The sequence below is a fragment of the Pongo pygmaeus genome, chromosome 7, assembly GCF_028885625.2.
Source record: "Pongo pygmaeus isolate AG05252 chromosome 7, NHGRI_mPonPyg2-v2.0_pri, whole genome shotgun sequence".
Classification (NCBI taxonomy): Eukaryota; Metazoa; Chordata; class Mammalia; order Primates; family Hominidae; genus Pongo; species Pongo pygmaeus.
The window spans coordinates 157,740,278-157,762,643 of record NC_072380.2 but is presented as its reverse complement, the minus strand read 5'-3'; the positions used below and the strand labels follow the sequence as shown (position 1 = coordinate 157,762,643).

The window sequence follows — 22,366 nt, the reverse complement described above, 5'->3', positions numbered from 1 at the left end:
GGTGGATCAGTTGAGGCCAGGAGTTCAAGACCAGCCTGGCCAACATGGTGAAACCCTGTCTCTATTAAAAACATAAAATTAGCTGGGCGTGGTGGTGGGTTCCTGTAATCCTAGCTACTCAGGAGGCTGAGGCAGGAGAATCGCTGGAACTCAGGAGGTGAAGGCTGCAGTGAGCCGAGATTGCACCACTGCACTCCAGCCTGAGTGACAGAGCGAGACTCTGTCTAAAAAAAAAAAAAGAAAAAAAAATTTGGAGAGATAAACAGGCAGATACAAAGAATCACAACCACATCTTGTGAGCAATAATCTCCCAGGGAACCAGTGGCCAGATGGGTAAGCCTAAAATGTAATTGGCAAATTGCTAGAGGCTCAGTGTAGACAACTCTGAAAAAAAAACTCTGGGGGGACCCGGTCATGGGAGGACCCCATGCTTTTGTGAGCTTTACCTCCAGGAGCTCTATTAGTTACTGACTGTGAATATCAGAGAAAAATCTCCTTGCGCTTCTGGCAGGAGAAAGTGAAAAGGGACCACTTTGGAATATACCATTCTGTTCTTAACAAGACCTGCCCTCAGGAGAAACAATTTTACCAGGGCCTAACCTGCTGGTGTTTTTATCAGAACTTAACCTACCTGGGGGAAGGGAAATACCTAACTCTAGCTACTTCTGAATATTCTGTCCCACCTAATGGCGGGTGGGGGAAACTGAAAAGCACTTGGGAAGTTCATAGTCCAGGGACACAAGCTCAGCAAGACTGAGCCCTACTCATAGTATCATAGAACACTTTCCCACCCCAACACCTGAAAACATGATGAAAGCCCTATTCACTGCAATTCTTTTACCCAGTGTATCATGTCTACCTATCAACAGAAAATTACAAAGCATACTAAAAGGCAGGAAATGTAGTTTGAAGAGACTGAACAAGCATTAGAACCAGAGTCAGTCGTGGCAGGAGTGTTGGAGTAATCAGACCAGGTATTTTTTTAAAACTATGATTAACATGCTAAGGGCTTTAATGGAAAAAGTAGACAGTATGCAAAAGCAGATTGATAATGTAAGCAGAGAGATTAAAATTTTAAGAAGCTGGATGTGGTGGCACATACCTGTATTTGCAACTCCTCATAGTGTAGCAGGATTGCTTGAGCCCAGGAGTTCAAGGCCAGCCTAGGCAGCATAGCGAGATCGTCTTTCTTAAAAAAAAAAAGAAAGAAAAGAAAAAGAAATTTTAAGAATTTTTTAAATGCTAGAGACCAAAAACACCATAAGAGAAAGGAAGAGTGCCTTTGATAGGCTCATTAGTAGCTGGTACAGGGCTTCAAAGAGATTGTTATTTGAAAGTGGACTTGTATTAGCTGTAAATGCAGATTGCAAACCAATTTAAAAAGTTAAAAAAGAAGTATAGTTGATATGCTAAAAAAGGATACAAAATGCAATTACATATAATAGAATGCTCAGGTAAACCCACAAAAAGTAGAAAGAGTATGGAAAACAGAAATAGGAATGAAGAACAAGGGCAAAAAGTAGAAAATGGTAACAAATGTGGTAGATGTTAATTCAGCAACATCAGTAATCACCTTTTTAATTTTTTTTTTTATTTTTTTGAGACAGAGTCTCACTCTGTCCCCCAGGGTGGAGTGCAGTGGCATAGTCCCAGTCTATTGAAAGCTTTGACCTCCCAGGCTCAAGTGATCCTCCCACTGCAGCCTCCCGAGTAGCTTGGGACTACAGGCATGTACTACCACACCTGGCTAATTTTTGTGTTTTGTAGAGACAGGGTTTCACCATATTGCCCAGGCTGGTCTCGACCTCCTGGTCTGAAGACATCCACCCACCTTGGCCTCCCAAAGTGCTGGGATTATAAACATGAGCCACCGTACCCAGCCAATAATCCCCTTTTTAAAAAGTTATTTATTTTTTTTTTTAGAGATGGGGTCTCACTCTGTTGCTCAGACTAGAGTGCAGTAGCTTGATCATGACTCATGGCAGCCTTGACCCCCTGGGCTCAAGCGATCCTCCCACGTCAGCATCCCGGGCAGCTGGGACTACAGGTGCATGTCACCACATCCAGCTCTTTTTTTATTTTTATAGAGATCAGGTCTCACTATTTTGCCCAGGTTGGTCTCAAACTCTTGAGCCTCAAGCAGTCCTCCTGCTTTGGCCTCCTAAAGCACTGGTATTACAGGTCACAGTGCCTGGCCCCAACTGTGTTTTCTATGAGGAACCTACTTCGGCCAGGAGTGATGGCTCCTGTAATTCCAGCACTTTGGGAGGCCGAGGTGGGAGGATCCCTTGAGCCTGGGAGTTTGAGACCAGCCTAAACAACATAGTGAAAACTCATCTCATCAAAAAGTTAAAAAGATTAACTTGGTGTGGTTGTGTACCTGTAAGTCTCAGCTACTCAAGAGGCTGATGTGGTAGGATCGCTTGAGCCCGGGAGGTTGAGGTGTAGTGAGCTGTGATTGCATCACTGCTCTCCAGCCTGGGCAACAGAGCAAGACCCCATTGCAAAGAAAAAAGAAACCTGCTGTCTCATGACAAGATCTTGCCGTGAACAAAAAAAAGAAAAGAAGCCCACTTTAAACGTAAAAACACAAAAGAGATGGAGAAAGATAGTAATCCAAAGAAAGCGAAAATATCTTACTACTTTAGACACAAAACATAACAGTTCTTGAGGTGTATGGGCCTAACAACAGCATCAAAATATGTGAGGTTGGCCAGGCACGGTGGCTAACACCTGTAATCCCAGCACTGGGAGGCCGAGGCGGGCAGATCACTTGAGGTTAGGAGTTCAAGACTAGCCTGGCCAACATGATGAAACCCCATCTGTACTAAAAAGACAAAAATTAGCCAGGCATGGTGTAGTGCACCTGTAATCCCAGCTACTCAAGAGACTAAGGCAGGAGAATCGCTTGAACCTGGGAAGTGGAGGTGGCAGTGAGCCAAGATTGCACCATTGCACTGCAACCTGGGTGACAGAGTGAGACTCCATCTCAAAAAAAAAAAAAAAGTGAGGTTGTCAGGTGTGGTAGTCATGCCTGTAATCCCAGCACCCTGGAAGGCCAAGAAGGGCAGATCACTTGAGCCCGGGAGGTTGAAGCTGCAGTGAGCTATGATCACGTCACTGCACTCCAGGCTGGGCAACTGAGTGAGACCCTATCTCTAAAAACAACAAAACCAGCTGGATACGGTGGCTCACGCCTCTAATCCCAGCGCTTTGGGAGGCCGAGGCAGGTGGATCACCTGAGGTCCGGAGTTCAAGACCAGCCTGACCAACATGGAGAAACCCCATCTCTACTAAAAATACAAAAGTAGCCGGGCCTGGTGGCTCATACCTGTAATCCCAGCTAATCGGGAGGCTGAGGCAGGAGAATTGCTTGAACCCGGGAGGCAGAGGTTGCAGTGAGCCGAGATCGCGCCATTGCACTCCAGCCTGGGCAACAGAGCGAGACTCCGTCTCAAAAAACAACAACAACAACAAAATATGTGATGCAAAAACTGATAGAACTACAAGGGGAAATAGATGAATTCACTGTCTACAGTTGGAGATCCAGCACCCTCCATCATAAATGGACAGATCCAGCAGGATGTAGTTGAATTTAACAGCATCATCACATCAGTCAGCTGGGAATAATTTACATCTGTAGACTGCTTCATCCAACAATAGCAGAATGCACATTCCTGCCAAGCTCATATGAAGCATTCACTAAGACAGACCACATTCTGGGCCACAAAACACACTTTAACATACTTGAAGAATAGGAAACATAGAATGTCTATTCTCAGACCACAATGACATGCAACTAGAAACCAGAAAGCTAGCTAGAAAATCCTAAAGTACTTGGCAAATAACACACTTCCAAATAACACGAGTCAAAGAAGATATCTCAAGAGAAATTTTAGAATATTTTGAATTAAGTGAAAATGAAAATAAAACTTACCAAAATTTGTGGAATGCTGTGAATGCAGTGCTTAGAGGGAAATTTATAGCATTGACAGCATGTGTTAGAAAATGGGAAAGATCTAAAATCATAATGTAAGCTTTCACTCTAGGAAACTAGAAAAAGAAGAACAAATTAAATCCAAAGTAAGCAGAAGAAAAGAAATAAAAATTTAAGCAGAAATCAATGAAATGGAAAACAGGAAATCAATAGAGAAAATCAACGGAACCAGAAGATGGTTTGAAAAAACAATAAAATCAGTAAACCTTTAGCCAGACTAAGACAAAGAAGAGAGAAGACACAAAATACTAATATCAAATGAAAGAGGGGGCATCACTACAGAGATGTCCCACAGACTTTTAAAGGGTAATAAAAAAAAGATGAACAACTCTGTGCCCAAATTTGATAAATGAACCAATTCCTTGAAGGACACAATCTCCCAAACACGGGAAGAAATAGACAATCTGAATAGGGCTGTGTCTGTTAAATAAGTCAAATCAACAATAACCTTCCAAAATAGAATCCACTGGGCTCAGATGGGTTCACTTACAACTTCTGCCAAACATTTAAGGAAGAAATTATACCAGTTCTCTGTAATCTCTTCCAGAAAATAAAAACAGAGGGAATACTTCCTAACTCATTATATGAGGTCAGCGTTACCCACCCAAATGCCAAAACTAAACAGACATTACAAGAAAAGGAAACTACAGACAAACACCTCTTATGAACATAAATGCAAAAATCCCAACAAATTAGCAAGTCAAATCCAATGATGTATAAAAATAATTATATACCATGACCAAGTGGGATTTGTCCCAGGTTTACAAGGCTGGTCCAACATTAGGAAATAAATTAATGTAATGTGATATACCACATCAACAGGCTGAAGAAAGATCATGTGGTCATACCAGTAGATGTGGAGAAAGCATTTGACAAAATCCAACCTTGATTCATGATTACAAATTCAACAAACTAGGAATAGAGAGGAACTTCCTCAAGTTGATAAACACCATCTACAGAAAATCTACATTTTCCTTTATACTGGGAACGAAGAAGTGGAATTTGAAGTTAAAAACACATTATTTACATTAGCACCACCAAAGATAAAATACTTAGGTGTAAATCTAACAAAATATGTACAAAATCTATGAGGAAAAATACAAGACTGATAAAAATATATCAAAGAAGAGCTAAATAAATGAAGAGATAGTCTGTTCATGAGGAAAACTCAGTATTATCATGATGTCAGTCGTCAGCTTGATTTATAGATTCAACACAATTTCAATCACAGTCTCAGGGGCTAGGTGTGATGGTTTATGCCTATAATCCAGCACTTTGGGAGGCCAAGGCAGGAGGATCGCTTGAGCCCCGGAATTTAAGACCAGCCTAGGCAACATAACAAAATTTTTTTTGTTAGCTAGGCCTGGTGGCATGTGCCTATATTCCCAGCTATTTGGGAGGCTGAGGTGGGAGGATTGCTTGAGCCTAGGAGTTTGAGGTTTCAGTAAGTTATGATCATGCCACTGTATTCCAGCCTGGCTGACAGAGCAAGACCCTGTCTCTAAGAAACGAAAAAAAACTCAGGTTATTTTGTGGATATTAGCAAACTGATTCTAATGTTTATAAGGAGAGGTAAAAGACCCAGAATAGTGAACTCAGTGTTGAAAGAGAAGAGCAAGGTTGGAAGACCCATAGTACCCAATTTCAGTACTTTTACTATAAAGCCACAGTAATCAAGGAAGTGTGGTATTGGTCAAAAAATAGAAAAAAATAGATCAATAGAACAGAGAGCCCAGATATAAACCTGCATAAACATATGCAACTGATCTTTGACAAGGGAACAAACATACCTCAATGTGGAAAGGATAATCTTTTCAAGAAATGGTGCTGGAATAACTGAACATTCACGTGCCAAAAAAAAAATATATATATCTAGACACCCTTCACAAAAAATTAACTAAAAATGTGTCTTATTCTGCTCAGACTTAAAACCACAAGCTGGGTGCTTAAAACACTAACTTTCCTCCGCTCCCCTTCCACTCCCACTCCCCGTCCTCCTCTATATGGAGTCTCGTTCTGGTCACCCAGGCTGGGGTGCTGTGGCACAATCTCTGCTCACTGCAACCTCTGCCTCCTGGGTTCAAGTGATTCTCCTGCCTCAGCCTCCCTAGTAGCTGGGATTACAGGCGCCCGCCACCACGCCCAGCTGGTTTTGTACTTTTAGTAGAGACGGGGTTTGCCATGTTGGCCATGCTGGTCTCAAACTGCTGACCTCAGGTGATCCACCCGCCTCAGCTTCCCAAAGTGGTGGGATTACAGACATGAGTCACCGTGTCCAGCCTTATTTTCTTACAGTTCTGGAGGCTACACGTCCGAGATCAGTGTGTTAGCATGGTTAGTTTCTGGTGAGGGGTCTCTTTCTAGGTTACAGATGACTGCCTTCTCACTGTGTCCTCACATGACGGAGACAGAAAGGGCAAGTTCTCTGGTATCTCTTCTTATAAGAGCACTAATTCTGCCATAACAACCCTCATGACCTCATCTAACTCGAATGATCTCTCAAAGACCCCATCTCCAAACGTCATCACATTGAGGCTTCAACATGTGAATTTGGGGTGAGCAGGACACATTTCATTCCATAGAAAAATGGATCATACATCTAAATGTAAACCACAAAACTATGAAACTTCTAGATGATAGTATAGGAAAAAAAGAGTGACCTTGGTTTGACAATGAGTTTTTAGGTACAACACCAAAGGCACAATCCATGGAAGAAACAATTGACAATGGGACTTCATTAAAATTAAAAACTTCTGCTCTGTAAAAGACAACATCAACTTTGGGAGGCCGAGGCAGGCAGATCACCTGAGGTCAGGAGTTCGAGACCAGCCTGGCCAACATGGTGAAACCCCATCTCTACTAAAAATACAAAAACCAGCTGGGTGTGGTGGTGGCACCTGTAATTCCAGCTACTCCAGAGACTGAGGCAGGAGAATCACTTGAACCCAGGAGGCGGAGGTTGCAGTCAGCGAGATTGAGCCACTGCACTCCAGCCTGGGTGACAGAGTGAGACTCCATCTCCAAAAAAAACAGACAACATCAAGAGAATGAGAAACAGTCCATAGATTGGGAGAAGATATTTGTAAAAGGCACATACAAATGACCATTATCCAAAATACACAAAAAATAAGAAAACGAACAGCCCATTTAAAAAAATGGGTGAAAGGCCTGAATAGGCTCCGAATGGAAGGAGATACCCAGATGACAGCTGGGCATTGTGAGAAGATCAATGTCATATGTCTCTAAGGAATTACACATTAAAACAGTGAGATTCCACTGCACACCTATTAGAATGGCCAAAATCCACACCACTGATAACCCCCAGTGCTGGCCAGGATGTGGAACAGGAACTCTCATTCATTGCAGGTGGGGATGCAAAACGGTGGTCACTCTGGAAGACAGTTTGACAGTCTTACAAAACTAAACATACCTTTACCATGTGATCCAGCAATTTCGTCCCTTTGTATTTACCCAAAATGAATTAAACATTTATGTCCACACAAAATCCTGCACACAGATATTTACGGCAGCCTTATTCATAATTACCAAACCTTATTCATAATTTCATAATTACCAAAAGTCGGAAGCAACCGAGATGTTCTTCAGTAGATGAGCGGGTAAATAAACCAGTGGCACATCCAGAGAATGGAATCATATTCAGGGCTAAAAGGAAATGATTGGCTGGGCACGGTGCCTCATGCCTGTAATCCCAGCACTTCGGGAGGCTGAGGCAGGCAGATCACTTGAGGTCAGCAGTTCGAGACCAGCCTGGCCAACATGATGAAACTCCGTCTCTACTAAAAATACAAAAATCAGCCAGGCATGGTGGTGGGTGCCTGTAATCCCAGCTACTCAGGAGGCTGAGGCAGGAGAATCACTTGAACCCGGGAGGCGGAGGTTGCAGTGAGCCGAGATGGTGCCACTGCACTCCAGCCTGGGCGAAAGAGTGAAACTGCGTCTCAAAAATAAAATAAAAATAAATGAGCTACGAAGCTATGAAAAGTCATAGAAGAACCTTAAATGCACATTACCAAGTGAAAGCAGTTAGTCTGAAAAGATCATACAGTTGGCCTTTGAACAACACTGGTTTGAACTTCCCAGGTCCACTTATATGTGGATTTTTTTCAACCAAACACATGTGAAACCCATGTCCAGAGGGCTGACTTCATATAAGTGGATTCTGAAAGGCCAGCTGTAGAACATGAGTATGCATGGATTTGGGTATACGTGGGGGTCTCGGACCCAGTCCCCTTTGTTTACCAACAGACACCTATACTGTATGATTCCAACTATGTGACATTCTGGATGAGGCAAAACTATAGAGACAGCAAAAAGATCAGCAGTGCTAAGGAGAAGAGAAGCAGGGTGGAGCCAGAGGATTTTTAGGGCGGTGACACTAGTCTATATAGTACTACAGTGGTGGATGCAAAACCCATAGATCACACGGCACCAAGAGTGAGCCCTAAACTGAGATTTTAGATGGTCATGATGTGTCAGTGTGGGTTCATTCATTGTGACGCTGTATCACTGTGTTGCGGGAGGTAAGTAGTGGGGGAGGTGTGTGGGGGGTGGGTTATGTAGGAACTGTGTTTTCTGCTTAATATTGCTGTGAAATGCTCTAAAAATAAAGTATTTTCAAAAAAATCTCATGTTTCCCCAGATTTTCCATCTCTAGTGTTCTTCATCCCTTTCTGATCTGAGTTTCTAGCTGGCACCATTTCCCTTCAGCCCAAAGACCTTTGCATTTCTCATGGTGCGAGTCTGCTGCCCCAATTCTTAGTTTTCTCGTGTATGAAAGTACCTTTATTTTGCTTTTTTTTTTTTTTTTCCTTTTCCCATTCAGCACTTTAAAGCTGCTATTTTACTCTTTTCTGGCCTCCTTGGCTTTCGATGAGGAGTCAGCCATTCACGGGATCACTGGCTCGTGGTGTGTCGTGGGTCACTGCCATGAGGTGAGCTGCCTGTCGGTTCGGTTCCCAGCAGGCGGACTCTGATGTACTGCAGCACTGGCCTCTTGGTTTTTACTCTGCTAGGTGTTCATATAGCACCTTGATCCTGTAGATTTCTGTCTTTCATCAAAGTTGGGAAACTTTTGCCCATTATTTCTTCACATTTCTTTCTGTACCATTCTCTCTCTGGTCTCCTGAGTTACCAATTATAAGTGACGATTTGAATTATCTAACAGATTTGTAAGGCTGTTTATTATTTTTAAAATATTTTTATCTGTATTCTTCAGATAATTTCTGTTCATCTCAATTCAAGTTGACTTACTCTTTCCTTTATTGTGCCCATTCAGCTGTTAGTCCGTCAAGTAATGCTTTATTTCAGAGATTGTGTTCTTCAGTTCCAGAATGACTATTTTATTCCTTTTTATTATTTCTGTGTCTCTGCTGAGAGTTTTCACTCCCTGAGATTTTCCTGTTTTGTTTTACTTCACCGAGGATGATTATAATTCCTGTTTTTAAATCCTTGTCTGTTAGTTTCAACATCTGACTCATTTCAGGGTCAGATGGTTGATTTCCTTTTCTCACGAAAACGTGCTCTATTTTCTTGGTTCTTTATGTGTTTGTTAATTTTGGAGTAGAGACTGTGGATTCTGTACGTATGGGTATATATGTATCTGCATCTGTGTGTATGTACATGTTTACGCATGTGAGTGTGTGTGAGTGTGCGTATGAGTGTGTGGGTACATCTGTGCAGCTGGTCACCAGCATGTACCTTCACAAGTTACATTTTGCTGGCATATCCACAAGCTGTCACCACTGTGCCCTGGGCACCAAGCTTTCTGAGGCTTGTGTGTTGGCCTGTCCCAGGGCTCTGCCATCGTCAGTATTGGCCCCGCTCACAGATGTTCTTTCCTGGGTTGGGCCAGCTCCTTTTGGACACTTTTGAGATCCACCTCGGGCCCGTCTGCGTTTGCGATGCTGCTTTTCTGTGGCTCCTTCTGGCTACTGGGACTGTTCCCTTCTGGCGTTGCCTTCGGCAGCAATTCCGAGGGACTCAGCCTCCAGGGCCTCCTGTTGTCCTTGAAAATGCAGTTTTACTTCATTATTTTTATTTATTTTGGGGGGTTATTTTTTGTTTCTTTTTTTTGTTTTTTGTTTTTTGCTTTTTTGAGACGGAGTTTCGCTCTTCTTGCCCAGGCTGGAGTGCAATGGCGCCATCTCAGCTCATCACAACCTCCGCCTCCCAGGTTCAAGTGATTTTCCTGCCTCAGCCTCCCGAGTAGCTGGGATTACAGGCACCTGCCACCACGCCCGGCTAATTTTTGTATTTTTAGTAGAGACGGGGTTTCACCATGTTGGTCAGGCTGGTCTCGAATTCCTGAGCTCAGGCAATCTGCCTGTCTTAGCCTCCCAAAGTGCTGGGATTACAGGCGTGAGCCACCATGCTGGTCTATTTTTTTTTTTTTTGAGATTTAGTCTTGTTCTGTTGCCCAGGCTGGAGTGCAGTGGTGTCATCTTGGCTCAGTGCAACTTCTGCCTCCCGGGTTCAAGTGATTCTCCTGCCTCAGCCTCCCAAGTAGCTGGGATTACAGGTGCCTGCCACCATACCCTGCTAATTTTGTATTTTTAGTAGAGACAGGGTTTCACCATGTTGGCCAGGGTAGTCTCGAACTCCTGACCTCAGGTGATCTGCCCGCCTCAGCCTCCCAAAGTGCTGGGATTACAGGCATGAGCCACCATGCCCAGCCTGAAAACGCAGTTAAAACAAAACAAAACTTCATTTTGCTTGTTTGTATTTCTCTGTTGTTTTTTCTTTCTTTTTTTTTTTTTTGTGAGACGGAGTTTCACTCTTGTTGCCCAGGCTGGAGTGCAATGGCACGATCTCGGCTCACAGCAACCTCTGCCTCCCGAGTTCAACCCATTCTCCTGCCTCAGCCTCCAGAGTAGATGGGATTATAAGCACGCACCACCACACTCGGCTAATTTTGTATTTTTAGTAGAGACGGGGTTTCTCCATGTTGATCAGGCTGGTCTCGAACTCCGGACCTCAGGTGATCTGCCCGCCTCGGCCTCCCAAAGTGCTGGGATTACAGGCATGAGCCACCGCGCCCGGCATGTATTTTGCTGTTGTTATTTTTATGGTTTCCTGAAGACATGAGAAGATTCAGAGCTAAACTTTGTTCCCACTGGTACCAGATAATGAAATTCTTTTTTTTTTTTTTTTGAAACAGAGCCTTGCTCTGTCACCAAGGCTGGAGTGCAGTGGTGCGATCTTGGCTCGCTGCAACCTTACCCTCCCAGGTTCAAGTGATCCTCCCGCCTCAGCCTCCTGAGTGGGACTACAGGTGCGCTCCACCATGCCCAGATAATTTTTGTATTTTTGGTAGAGACAAGGTTTCACTATATTGGTCAGGCTGGTCTTGAACTCCTGGGCTCAAGCAATCCACCTGCCTTGGCCTCCCAAAGTGCTGGGATTACAGCATCAAAATACATGAGGTTTCCGGGCGCAGTGGTCACACCTGTAATTCCAGCACTTTGGGCATTTTTGTTGCCATGTAGTTCATATGTCAAGTGTAGGCTGTTTCAGCAAAATAAGGTTCCTAGCATCCCTGGGCTCTATGTTTTGTAGAAAGCCCTGTAGGTTGGAGTCTAGTTGGAATTCCATGGTTGGGCAGAGGCAACCCTTTTGATCCTAGTTTGGGGGGGTAGAGTCATGATTTGTGATCTTAGTTTAGGGGAGTGGAGTCGTGATTTGTGATCCTAGTTTGGGGGGTGGAATCGTGATCTGTGATCCTAGTTTAGGGGAGTGTAGTCGTGATTTGTGATCCTAGTTTGGGGGGGTGGAGTCGTGATTTGTGATCCTAGTTTGGGGGGGTGGAGTCGTGATTTGTGATCCTAGTTTTGGGGGGGTGGAGTCGTGATTTGTGATCCTAGTTTGGGGGGGTGGAGTCATGATTTGTGATCCTAGTTTGGGGGGGTGGAGTCGTGATTTGTGATCCTAGTTTGGGGGGGTGGAGTCGTGATTTGTGATCCTAGTTTGGGGGAGTGGAGTTGTGATTTGTGACCCTAGTTTGGGGGGGTGGAGTCGTGATTTGTCACCCTAGTTTGGGGGAGTGGAGTTGTGATTTGTGATCCCACTTCGAGGGAGTGGAGTCGTGATTTGTGATCCTAGTTTGGGGAGTGGAGTCGTGATGGGAGTCTGCAGCAGGGAGGGTCTGTGTTCTCGGTGTTGAAGTTGGAGCGATGTCATCCCCCATGAGATGGGGGCTGTCCAGGTGGATGAATGGTGTGCCCCTAGTTGGCCGCCCCTGTCAGGAAGGCCTTGTAGTTCCCTGGGAGGGCTGCTCTGCACATCTCTGGCGCTGTTTCAAGTATCACCCTGCATTTATTGTGATCCCTCGCAGACTAAGGTGAGGAAGCCCTAGGAGGCAACTTCTTCCCAAACAGGTGCCCCCACGAGGTTGCCCTGAACAAGAAAACCATCCTGTTTCCACAAGCAGGTGCCCCCACGAGGTTGCCTTGAACGAAAGAACTGTGCTGTTTCCGCTCGCCTGACTGAGTCTAAGTCTGTGGGCAGAAGGCAGTTTGGACTTGCAGGCATGTTGCATCGCAAGGCTGCCAATTCGACTGACTGGTCCTCCAACACCATGAGCAAGGGGCCGGGGATGAGTAAAGCCACACCCTCCTGGAGTTTGGGAGGACCCTGTGTGTCAGGTCAGCCTGGTCCCGCAGGTGCCATTTCCATGAAGCAAGGAGGCACCTGCCTGTGCTGGGTGGGAGGTGTCCTGAGCTGTGGCATGGTGGGGATTGGAGTCCACAGGGGTGCTGCTTCCACTCAGTGTGGGACGCTCAGTTTCTAATGGCGCTCAATAGGCGGATAGCGTTTGCCTTTCTAGGGGGCATATTGAGCTGCTCTTTGGGGCTTGTTTAGTTCAGAACCCCATGGGCAACCAGATGGACCATGTTTTCTCCTCAGACTCCACAAGGCAGAGTGGGTGTCACCAGAGTTTCCATGCAAGAGTGGGACCTGGAGGCATGGTGGCATGGTGTGCTAGGCTGCCTGCTGGGCCGGGCGAGGGCTGTGGAGCCTCCCCACTGAGAGGTGGTTGCTTTATAGGTTATGGCAGAAAAGGGTCTGGGTATTAGAGTAAGATACGGAAACTCTTGTCTCCAAAACATGAAGAATCCAAATAAATGTGTCTGTCAAAGACCTGTGGGTGGTAACAGCGTCAGCAGTTTATGTTTAACGATTAATAGGATCTGCTGCACCCTGACCAGACAGTGCCCAAGAATTTTACTGAAGGCACCGGCCCCTGTATTTTATGTGGGGTGATAGGATAACCCTTTTTTTTTTTTTTTTTGAGATGGAGTCTCGCTCTGTTGCCCAGGCTGGAGTGCAGTGGTGCAACCTCAGCTCACTGCAAGCTCCGCCTCCCGGGTTCATGCCATTCTCCTGCCTCAGCCTCCCAAGTAGCTGGGACTACAGGCACCTGCCACCACGCCTGGCTAATTTTTTGTATTTTTAGTAGAGACAGGGTTTCACCATGTTAGCCAGGATGGTCTGGATCTCCTGACCTCGTGATCCGCCCGCCTCGGCCTCACAAAGTGCTGGGATTACAGGCGTGAGCCACTGTGCCCGGCCTCATAGCTGCTTTTTTTTTTTTTTTTTTTTTTTTTTTTTTTTGCGACAGAATCTCTCTCTGTCACCCAGACTGGAGTGCAGTGGCGCGATCTGCACTCACTGCAAGCTCCACCTCCCAGGTTCACACCATTCTTCTGCCTCAGCCTCCCGAGTACCTCCCAGGTGGCTCATGCCTGTAATCCCAGCACTTTAAGAGGCCAAAGTGGGCAGATCACTTGAGACCAGGAGTTCAAGACCAGCCTGGCCAACATGGTAAAACCCCATCTCTACTAAAAATACAAAAATTAACTGGGTGTGGTGGTGGGCACCTGTAATCCTAGCTACTCGGGAGGCTGAGGTGGGAGGATTGCTTGAGTCTGGAAGGTCAAGACTGCGGTGAGCTGAGATCATCCACTGTACTCCAGCCTGGGCAACAGAGCAAGACTGTCTTAAACAAAATAAAATAGGCCAGGTGCGGTGGCTCACGCCTGTAATCCCAGCACTTTGGGAGGCTGAGGCAGGTGGATCATCCGAGGTCAGGAATTCAAGACCAGCCTGGCCAACATGGTGAAACCCCATCTTTACTAAAAATACAAAAAAATTAGCAGGCATGGTGGCGGGTGCCTGTAATCCCAGCTACTTGGGAGGCTGAGGCAGGAGAAATCGCTTGAACCCAGGAGCCGGAGGTTGCAGTGAGCCAAGACCACGCCATTGCACTTCAAACTGGGCAACAAGAACCAAAAAAAAAACTCCGTCTCAAAAAATAACAATAATAAAGTAGGCCAGGCGCGGTGGCTCACACCTGTAATCCCACCACTTTGGGAGGCCGAGGCGGATGGATCACCTGAGGTCGGGAGTTCAAGACCAGTCTGACCAACTTGGAGAAACCCCGTCTCTACTAAAAATACAAAAATTAGCTGGGCATGGTGGCGCATGCCTGTAATCCCAGCTACTTGGGAGGCTGAGGCAGGAGAATCACTTGAACCCAGGAGGTGGAAGTTGCGGTGAGCTGAGATCATACCATTGCACTCCAGCCTGGGCAACAAGAACGAAACTCTTGTCTCAAAAATAAATAAATAAATAAATAAATAAAATAAAGGTGAACTCCCGAGGGTTTGTTCGTGATTCCCTTTATTTTAAAAGCTTTCCGTTTTCTAGGCTCCTCAGGAACTACTGTGACTTGGTCCCCCTTATAAAGTACTGAAAGTTTTTCTTGTCCCAATTAATAGAGTAGTAAAAGGGCAATTGTCCCCTCAGAGTGGGACAGTCCCTGGAGGACCACCAAGTCCCCTGGCTAAGGGATGAGGAGGCTGCCATTCTCTCAAGTTGGGAAAGGAGGGAGGGTATTAGTGTTCTGTGAGAACAGGCTGTCGAGGGTCCTCAGCCTTCAGAAATGCGGCTGCCTGAGCCCAGGTGTTTGACGGCCACCAGCTTGTTTTCTGGTTGCCCCCTGATGAGGGCGTTGGGCACACTCACCCAGTGTGGGGGCCCATGAGGGTCCGGTTCTTAGTCCGGGGATTTGGGGAAGGGTTTCCAGGTGCTCAGGGAAAATAATGGTGAGGCCTGGGTACCCTGTGGGGAGCCAGGGTCAGTCGAGGTTGGGCTGGGGGCCCTCAGCAGGCGACTGCCGAACACCAGGAATCAGCTGCCCATGTCTCGCCTTTGCATGTGTCTTGTCCAGAGCTGCCGTGTGACTGAGGGGAGCCTCTTCAGGATTGGAGATAGTCCCAGGGTCCCCCGGCAGTGGCATTCAAAGAGACAACAGACCCCTCTCGCTGTCTGCCGTCACTCTGCAGGAGGTGGGTGTGGTCTCCAGGGCCCCTCCACAGTGAGCTCTGACTGTTGTCACTGTGGTGAGCGGTTGAGTCCGGGCCACGCCTTGAGTATCCACCACAGGGAGCCTCCGAGTGCGCCCGTCCTCACCACCCGGTGAGGCTTCCTTGACCTCATCAGTGGTTTTTCTGATTTGTGGGCATGGGATTGGCCACATTGAGGGACAGATGGGGGGATCTGGGCCAGTGTCCTGGAGGAATTTAGTACACATTTCTGTGGGAGTGAGCGCTAACTCTGACCTGGTATTAAATGCCCTGAGTAGCTGGTCAGCCCCCTTTTCACTCTGGCTATACAAAATCTCTCTTTTTTTTTTTTTTTTTTTGAGACGGTGTCTCTCTCTGTTGCCCAGGCTGCAATGGGGTGATCTCGGCTCACTGCAACCTCTGCCTCCCAGGTTCAAGCAATTCTCCCACCTCAGCCTCCCAGGTAGCTGGGATTACAGGCGCACTCCACTACTGGCCAGCTAATTTTTGTATTTTAAGTAGAGATGGGGTTTTACCATGTTGGCTAGGATGGTCTTGAACTCCTGACCTCAGATGATCTACCCTCCTCAGCCTCCCAAAGTGTTGGGATTACAGGCATGAGCCACCGTGCCCAGCCAATGTAAAATCTCTTTTTTTTTTTCTTTGAGACGGAGTCTTGCTTTGTCCCCAGGCTGGAGTGCAGTGGCGCGATCTTGGCTTACTGCAACCTCAGCCTCCCAAGTAGCTGGGATTACAGGCATGCACCACCACATCTGGCTAATTTTTGTATTTTTAGTAGAGACGGGGTTTCTCCGTGTTGGTCAGGCTGGTCTCAAACTACTGACCTCAGGTGATCTACCCACCTCAGCCTCCCAAAGTGCTGGGATTACAGGCGTGAGCTACCACGCCCGGCCTGCAAAATCCCTTAAGACAAATTTGAATTTTCTACCATAGAGGAATTTTGGTCTCCAGTTCTAATTCCCCCATCTCCTGTGATTTTGACCTTTTAGATTATTACCAGAAGAATCTGAGGGTGACCTCTGTGTGTCCCTACCTCACAGGCAGCACCTCCCTCTTCAGGGTGTCCCAGTGGCCTCTGTAGGACCAGGGTCAGCACCCACCAGCACCATCATTTTCTAGTGTCAGGGTTGGCCCCCAGGCCCCAGGACCGCAGGGCCAGCGGCACCAAGTAGAGTCCATGCTGTTGCTGTGAGCCTTGCATTCAATAAGAGCTGGGTGGAGGCCTCCAGCGTCCGGTGGAGCAGGGACCGGGTGCTCAGGGCATTTGCTTTTGCCCACCAGTCGTAGCCAGTTCGTGCCAGGAATTAGACCCATGACACCCCCTGGAGTTGGGGGACAGGGCCGACAGCCACAGGGACAAAGCATGGATATTTGCAAGGGGTCATGGCCAGCCCTGCAGGGATCGCCCATGGCCTGGGGTCTGCAGTAGACCTGGATACCTGTGAACGCCACGGGAGGTGTCCTTACAGCCAGGAGCTCCCCTCGGCTCAGCACTGGGACAAAGGAAAACACCAGGCAGGTGTGGCATGGGAAGGTCCCAACAGAGGGACTGTGGTCTGAGTGGGCGCCTCCTGGGTCAGGATTTCCGGAACACAGAGCCACCCTTACCTGCCCAACAGCCATTCAGGGTGCACAGTTTAGGCATCTGGCACGTGCAGCCTAAGATTCTGCCGGCTGCAGGACAGACCCTAGCGGCATCTCTGTCTTCCCACATGTAGTTGTCCCCACTGGCAGTGATTTTAGTCAGCCAGGCACAGCTGAAGCATCTCGTGCTAAGCATGGATGCGCTCCCTCCCAGCAGCGGTGTTAGCTGTTCCAGGGTTTTTTCTTTCTTTCTTTTTTCTTTTGTTTCTCTTGAGAAAACCTCTTCAGTGATCAGAAACAAGATGGAAGATAAAGATTTTCTTACGTATAGGTCTTGGGGGCACGCCTGAAGGCTACATGGAGGTCGGCGCAAGGAGAGGATGGAGGGCGAGGATCTGGGGCATCTGCCTTCCTGGGTTCCAGGGTGTGGGTGGAAGCCCAGATGGAGAAGAGGGGTGGAGAGTTTGAAGCAAACACATCCAAGGAGGGCTCCTGCTCCATGATCAGTCCAGGTTTTGCGTCCAGTCAAGCAGCTGTGTGCAGGTGGGGTTGTAGCGGTGGCCTCTGACCCACAGGGACTAAGAGGGAGGGGTTGGGAACTCAGGCCGCGGCCAGAGGCCTCATGGCAGCAGGAGCTCATGTCAAAGAGCATAGCGCATGCAGAGGCAGCTCAGAAACAGGCCTGCTGCACTGTGGTCTGCTTTAGAGGTGGGGTCTCAACATCTTGCCCAGGCAGGTCTCAAACTTTTGGCCTCAAGCGATCCTCCCACCTCAGCCTCTCAAAGTGCTAGGATTACAGGCGTGAGCCACCACACCCGACTTAAGTAATATTTTATCAACCTTTTTGTTTTGTTTTGAGACAGAGTCTCGCTCTGTTGCCCAGGCTGGAGTGCAGTGGTACGATCTCGGCTCATTACAACCCCTGCCTCCCTGGTTCAAGCAATCCTTCTGCCTCAGCTTCCTGTGTAGCTGGGACTACAGGCACATGCCACCACGCCCAGCTAATTTTTGTATTTTTAGTGGAGACAGGGTTTCTCCATGTTGGCCAGGCTGCTCTCAAACTCCTGACCTCAGATGATCCACCTGCCTCGGCCTCCCAAAGTGCTGGAATTACAGGTGTGAGCCACCCCGACTGGCCTTTATCAACAATTTATTACATACAAGCAAATTATTACTGCTGCTAGTATTAAGTTACCTACTGTGGTTTGTTTTTGAGGTCTGATAGGTTCTAAGGCTGTCTAATGTTTTTTTTGTTTGTTTGTTTGTTTTTTTTTTTTGAAAATTAAGAGGATTTTATTGACTTTTCTATGTTCTCTGAGAAAATCATTCACATGTAAAAGTTTGACATTTGATATGAGATTTATTCACACTTTACACATACATTCTTGATTGTGGGGCAGACATAACTGTTCATTTCAACAGGACTTTCACATGGTAACAGTCACAAAATTGGCACACTATATTAAAAAATGAAATCAAACAGCTAGACAAAAAGTATGCAGCTTTATGCCAATTTAAATCTCAACATGCACCACCCCTCATCCATGATCTCAGAATTAATCTGCTGTGAGCTTATTAAAATATTAGCCAGAGTGTGTCTGAGGTCACAAATGATCGTTTACAAAATAAAACCTCTTTTCCTAGTGCTACTTGTTTTGTTATAGAAAAATATCACAAATAAAAATTAGTGCTATTCAAGGTGTTCATTTCAAAATCACATATGATACATACAAGTTTCAAGCCATTGTTTTTATGTCTCACATTGAAACATCACGATACATGATGTGAAACTGATTTACTGATTAAATGTACCTTGCCCAGCTTGGAAAACCCATTGTCTACTATGTGGACTGTTTTTTTTTTTTTTTTTTTTTTTTGACACGGAGTCTCACTCTGTCGCCCAGGTTGGAGTGCAGTGGCACGATCTCGGCTCACTGCAAGCTCCGCCTTCCGGGTTCACGCCATTCTTCTGCCTCAGCCTCCCAAGTAGCTGGGACTACAGGCGCCTGCCACCACGCCCGGCTAATTTTTTGTATTTTTAGTAGAGACGGGGTTTCACCGTGTTAGCCAGGATGGTCTCGATCTCCTGACCTCGTAATTCCCCCGCCTCGGCCTCCCAAAATGCTGGGATTACAGGTGTGAGCCACCGCGCCCAGCTTGGCTCAGTCTAATGTAATTGGCCAACTCGTCTTTTTACTATGACCTGTCAGTCGTGCATAGGTTTTGGATTATCTAGAACTGATGTACAGCACTTTTCCCCCAGCATGTTATGGAAGATTTCAGACATACATCAAATTTGGAAGAACTTTATAGTGAAGACCCATACACCCGCCACCGAGGTTCTGTGTTAACATTTATCATGCTTGGAAATCATGTTTCCCTATCCCACTATTCCTCTACCAGACCCATCATCTACTTACTTTGTTTTTGCTTTTAAAGTAAATTAAAGGCTGGGCACAGTGGCTCACGCCTGTAATCCCAACACTTTGGGAGGCTGAGGTGGGCGGATCACTTGAGGCCAGGAGTTTGACACAAGCCTGGCCAACATGGTAAACCCCGTCTTTATAAAAAAAATAAAAAATTAGCCGGGCATGGTGGTGCATGCCTATAGTCCCGGCTACTCAGGAGGCTGAGGCATGAGAATCACTTGAACCTGGGAGGCAGAGGTTGCAGTGAGTTGAGATCGCATCATTGCACTCCAGCCTGGGTGACAGAGAAAGACTCTATTAAAAAAAAAAAAAAAATGCAGCTGTCAGGAAATGTCCTTTATTGAATTTAATTTTATTTTTACTTTTAAAATTATTGGGCCAGGCATGGTGACTCATGCCTGTAATCCTAGCACTTTGGGAGGCCGAGGTGGGTGGATCACCTGGAGTCAGGAGTTTGAGACCTGCCTGGCCAGCATGGTGAAACTCTGTCTCTACTGAAAATACAAAAATCAGCAGGGCGTGGTGGCTCACGCCTGTAATCCCAGCTCCTCAGGAGGCTGAGGCAGGAGAGTTGCTTGAACCTGGGAGGCGGAAGTTGCCCTGAGCAGAAATCGTGCCACTGCACTCCAGCCTGGGCAACAGAGCAAGACCCTGTCTCAAAATGCATACATAAGATGCATAAAATAACCAAGAAGCAGCACTAACAGGACGCTTCCTTTAAATACATATGTGTCATTAATTGGAGATCAGTGTTTGTTTACAGTTTTTTCTTTTGAGGTGAAAATAATATAAATGAAGTGCACAAATCTTAAGTGTGAATTTGCTGAGTTTTAACAAATAGACACACTTGTGTAAACCAAACCTCTATCAAGATATATAATGTTATTGTTGCCCAGAAAGTTCCATCAGTACACAGTATGCCATTGAGGAAACACACACTTTTGTAGCTGGAGGAAGACAAAGAACTGTGTAGTTTCGTGAAACTGTGGTTCTGATAGCCACTGTTTGTGGTCATTTTGACTAAAGTGTTGATTGAGATATTCTAAACTTGCAGGGGAGCAAGGCTCCTGTGTGTGGTTTGTGCTAGACCAGGAAGCAAGGTGGCCTTAGCTCGTGGCCCAGGCATCCCATGGATGATGTCAGTGTAGTGAACCCTAACATCGTGGGGCTTCCTCGGTGCTCCGGAGGAGCCATCATCTGGAAGCATTTAAGTCCTGTTGGGGCAGTTGGAGGAGAGTTCGTCTTCAGTCTTAATCCCATGTGGCTGCGCAACACACTACCCGAGGTGCTGCTATCTCCTCTGATGGGGGCGGTTCCCACGACCGCCACTGGGTGTCTGAATCGCATGAGATCTTGAGTAAGAGCTTGTCAGCCAGCTGGGAAAAGATGATTCTGTTTTTGTTTGTTCGTCTTTGAAGGGGCAGTGGTGAGCACAGGTGCCCTGCTTTAGAAGTTCCGAGTGTGTATCGGGGGTGTCCAAAAAGGAGGTTAGTGATGGGCACCCCCGGGAGCCAGAGGCTCCGTCCCGTCCTCCCCTACCGCGGTGTCTGACCTGGCCCGGCAGGCGTCTCTGGCAGTGTCTCCATGTGGACTTTGTATCCAGGCTGAGTTTCAGTCGTGTTTGTTGGGGGTCCGTTGGCAGGGCCCTGCCCCGGGATGCCTCGTCACAGCGTCACATGCCAGTGTCACCCCTGGGATGACCCGTCGCAGCATCACGTGCTGTGCTTTCCGTGGCTGTCTTACCACGGGAGGCCTCTGGGCGGCAGCAGAGCCCACCCTTGCTGCTCTTTCAGTCCAGGGATTGGTGCTCTGGTCCCCGCGCCTGGAGGATCCTTTAGGCCAGGTGGATAAAACATGGCCTCTCCACTTACCTGTTTGTTTTCTGAGTTCTCTTTTGGCGCTTTTCAGCCGATTCTGGTGATGTACGAAGGGAGAGGCACCGCTGGGCCTGCCATACAGCTGCACAGTGAGTGAGCGGCCTCGAGTTGGTGGGTAAGGGCACCCGCTCCTGGGAACACCGCCAGCCCTGGGTGGGCTCAGCCCTGCCTGCAATGTTGAGAAACTGTTACAATTGAACATCTTTATCTGAAGTAGTCACAAAAAACACATGTAACATGTTGATAGCCTGATGAGAGATCTGTTTTGGTTTTGGTTTTGGTTTTTCAGAGACAGGGTCTCACTCTGCTGCCCAGGCTGGAGTGCAGAGGTGCAGTCTCAGCTCACTGCAGCCTCCACCTCCTGGGCTCAAGCTCTTCTCTCATTTCAGCCTCCCAAAGTGCCGGGATTACAGGCACGAGCCACCATGCCCATCCCAAGAGATCTATTTTTAAGCGTGCAGTTACATTGGTATGAGACATCAGGGAGGACCCTGACATTTAAAAGGAATCTTATATGCTGCTAAAAGGGCGCTACGCATGGAGAAAAACGACACAAAAATTTTTTTTCGTTTTTTCCCCCAATTTTTCTTTTAACTTTTATAACCAGGAGCTTTAGGAGTGAACTCGTATTTTTAAATTTTAATATGAATATAGGTCAGGCACACTTCATTTTATTCCACTTCACTTTGTTGTGGCTTTGCAGATACTGCTTTTTTTTTTTTTTTTTTTTCATAGATGGAGTCTTGCTCTTGTCGCCCAGGCTGGAGTACAATGGCGCAATCTCAGCTCACTGCAACCTCCACCTCCTGGGTTCAAGTGATTCTCCTGCCTCAGCCTCCCAAGTAGCTGGGATTACAGGCGCCCGCCACCATGCCTGGCTAATTTTGTATTTTTAGTAGAGACAGGGTTTCACCATGTTGGCCAAGATGGTCTCCAACTTCTGACCTCAGGTGATCCGCCCCCCTGGGCCTCCAAAGTGTTGGGATTACAGGCGCAAGCCACTGCACCCAGCCAACATTTTTTTATAAATTGAAGGTTTGTGACAACCTTGGTCTGAGCAAGTCTGTCAGTGCCATTTTCAACAGCACATGCTCA

At 46.8% G+C, this 22,366-nt stretch overlaps 1 protein-coding gene across 5 annotated transcripts in view; it reads left to right on the top strand.

Annotated features, from left to right (window-relative positions):
• Positions 1 to 22,366, top strand: part of ZNF251 (zinc finger protein 251) — a 43,750-nt gene that overhangs the window by 4,750 nt on the left and 16,634 nt on the right. The window contains exon 4 of one of the 5 annotated variants that reach the window (XM_063669326.1): positions 4,050 to 7,132. The exons of the other annotated variants lie outside the window; for them this stretch is intronic. Within the exon in view, the coding sequence (XP_063525396.1) occupies positions 4,050 to 4,057 (8 nt within the window). The 3' untranslated portion in view covers positions 4,058 to 7,132. Of the gene's footprint in view, positions 1 to 4,049; positions 7,133 to 22,366 lie in introns of those variants that run through there. 5 annotated transcript variants of the gene reach the window in all.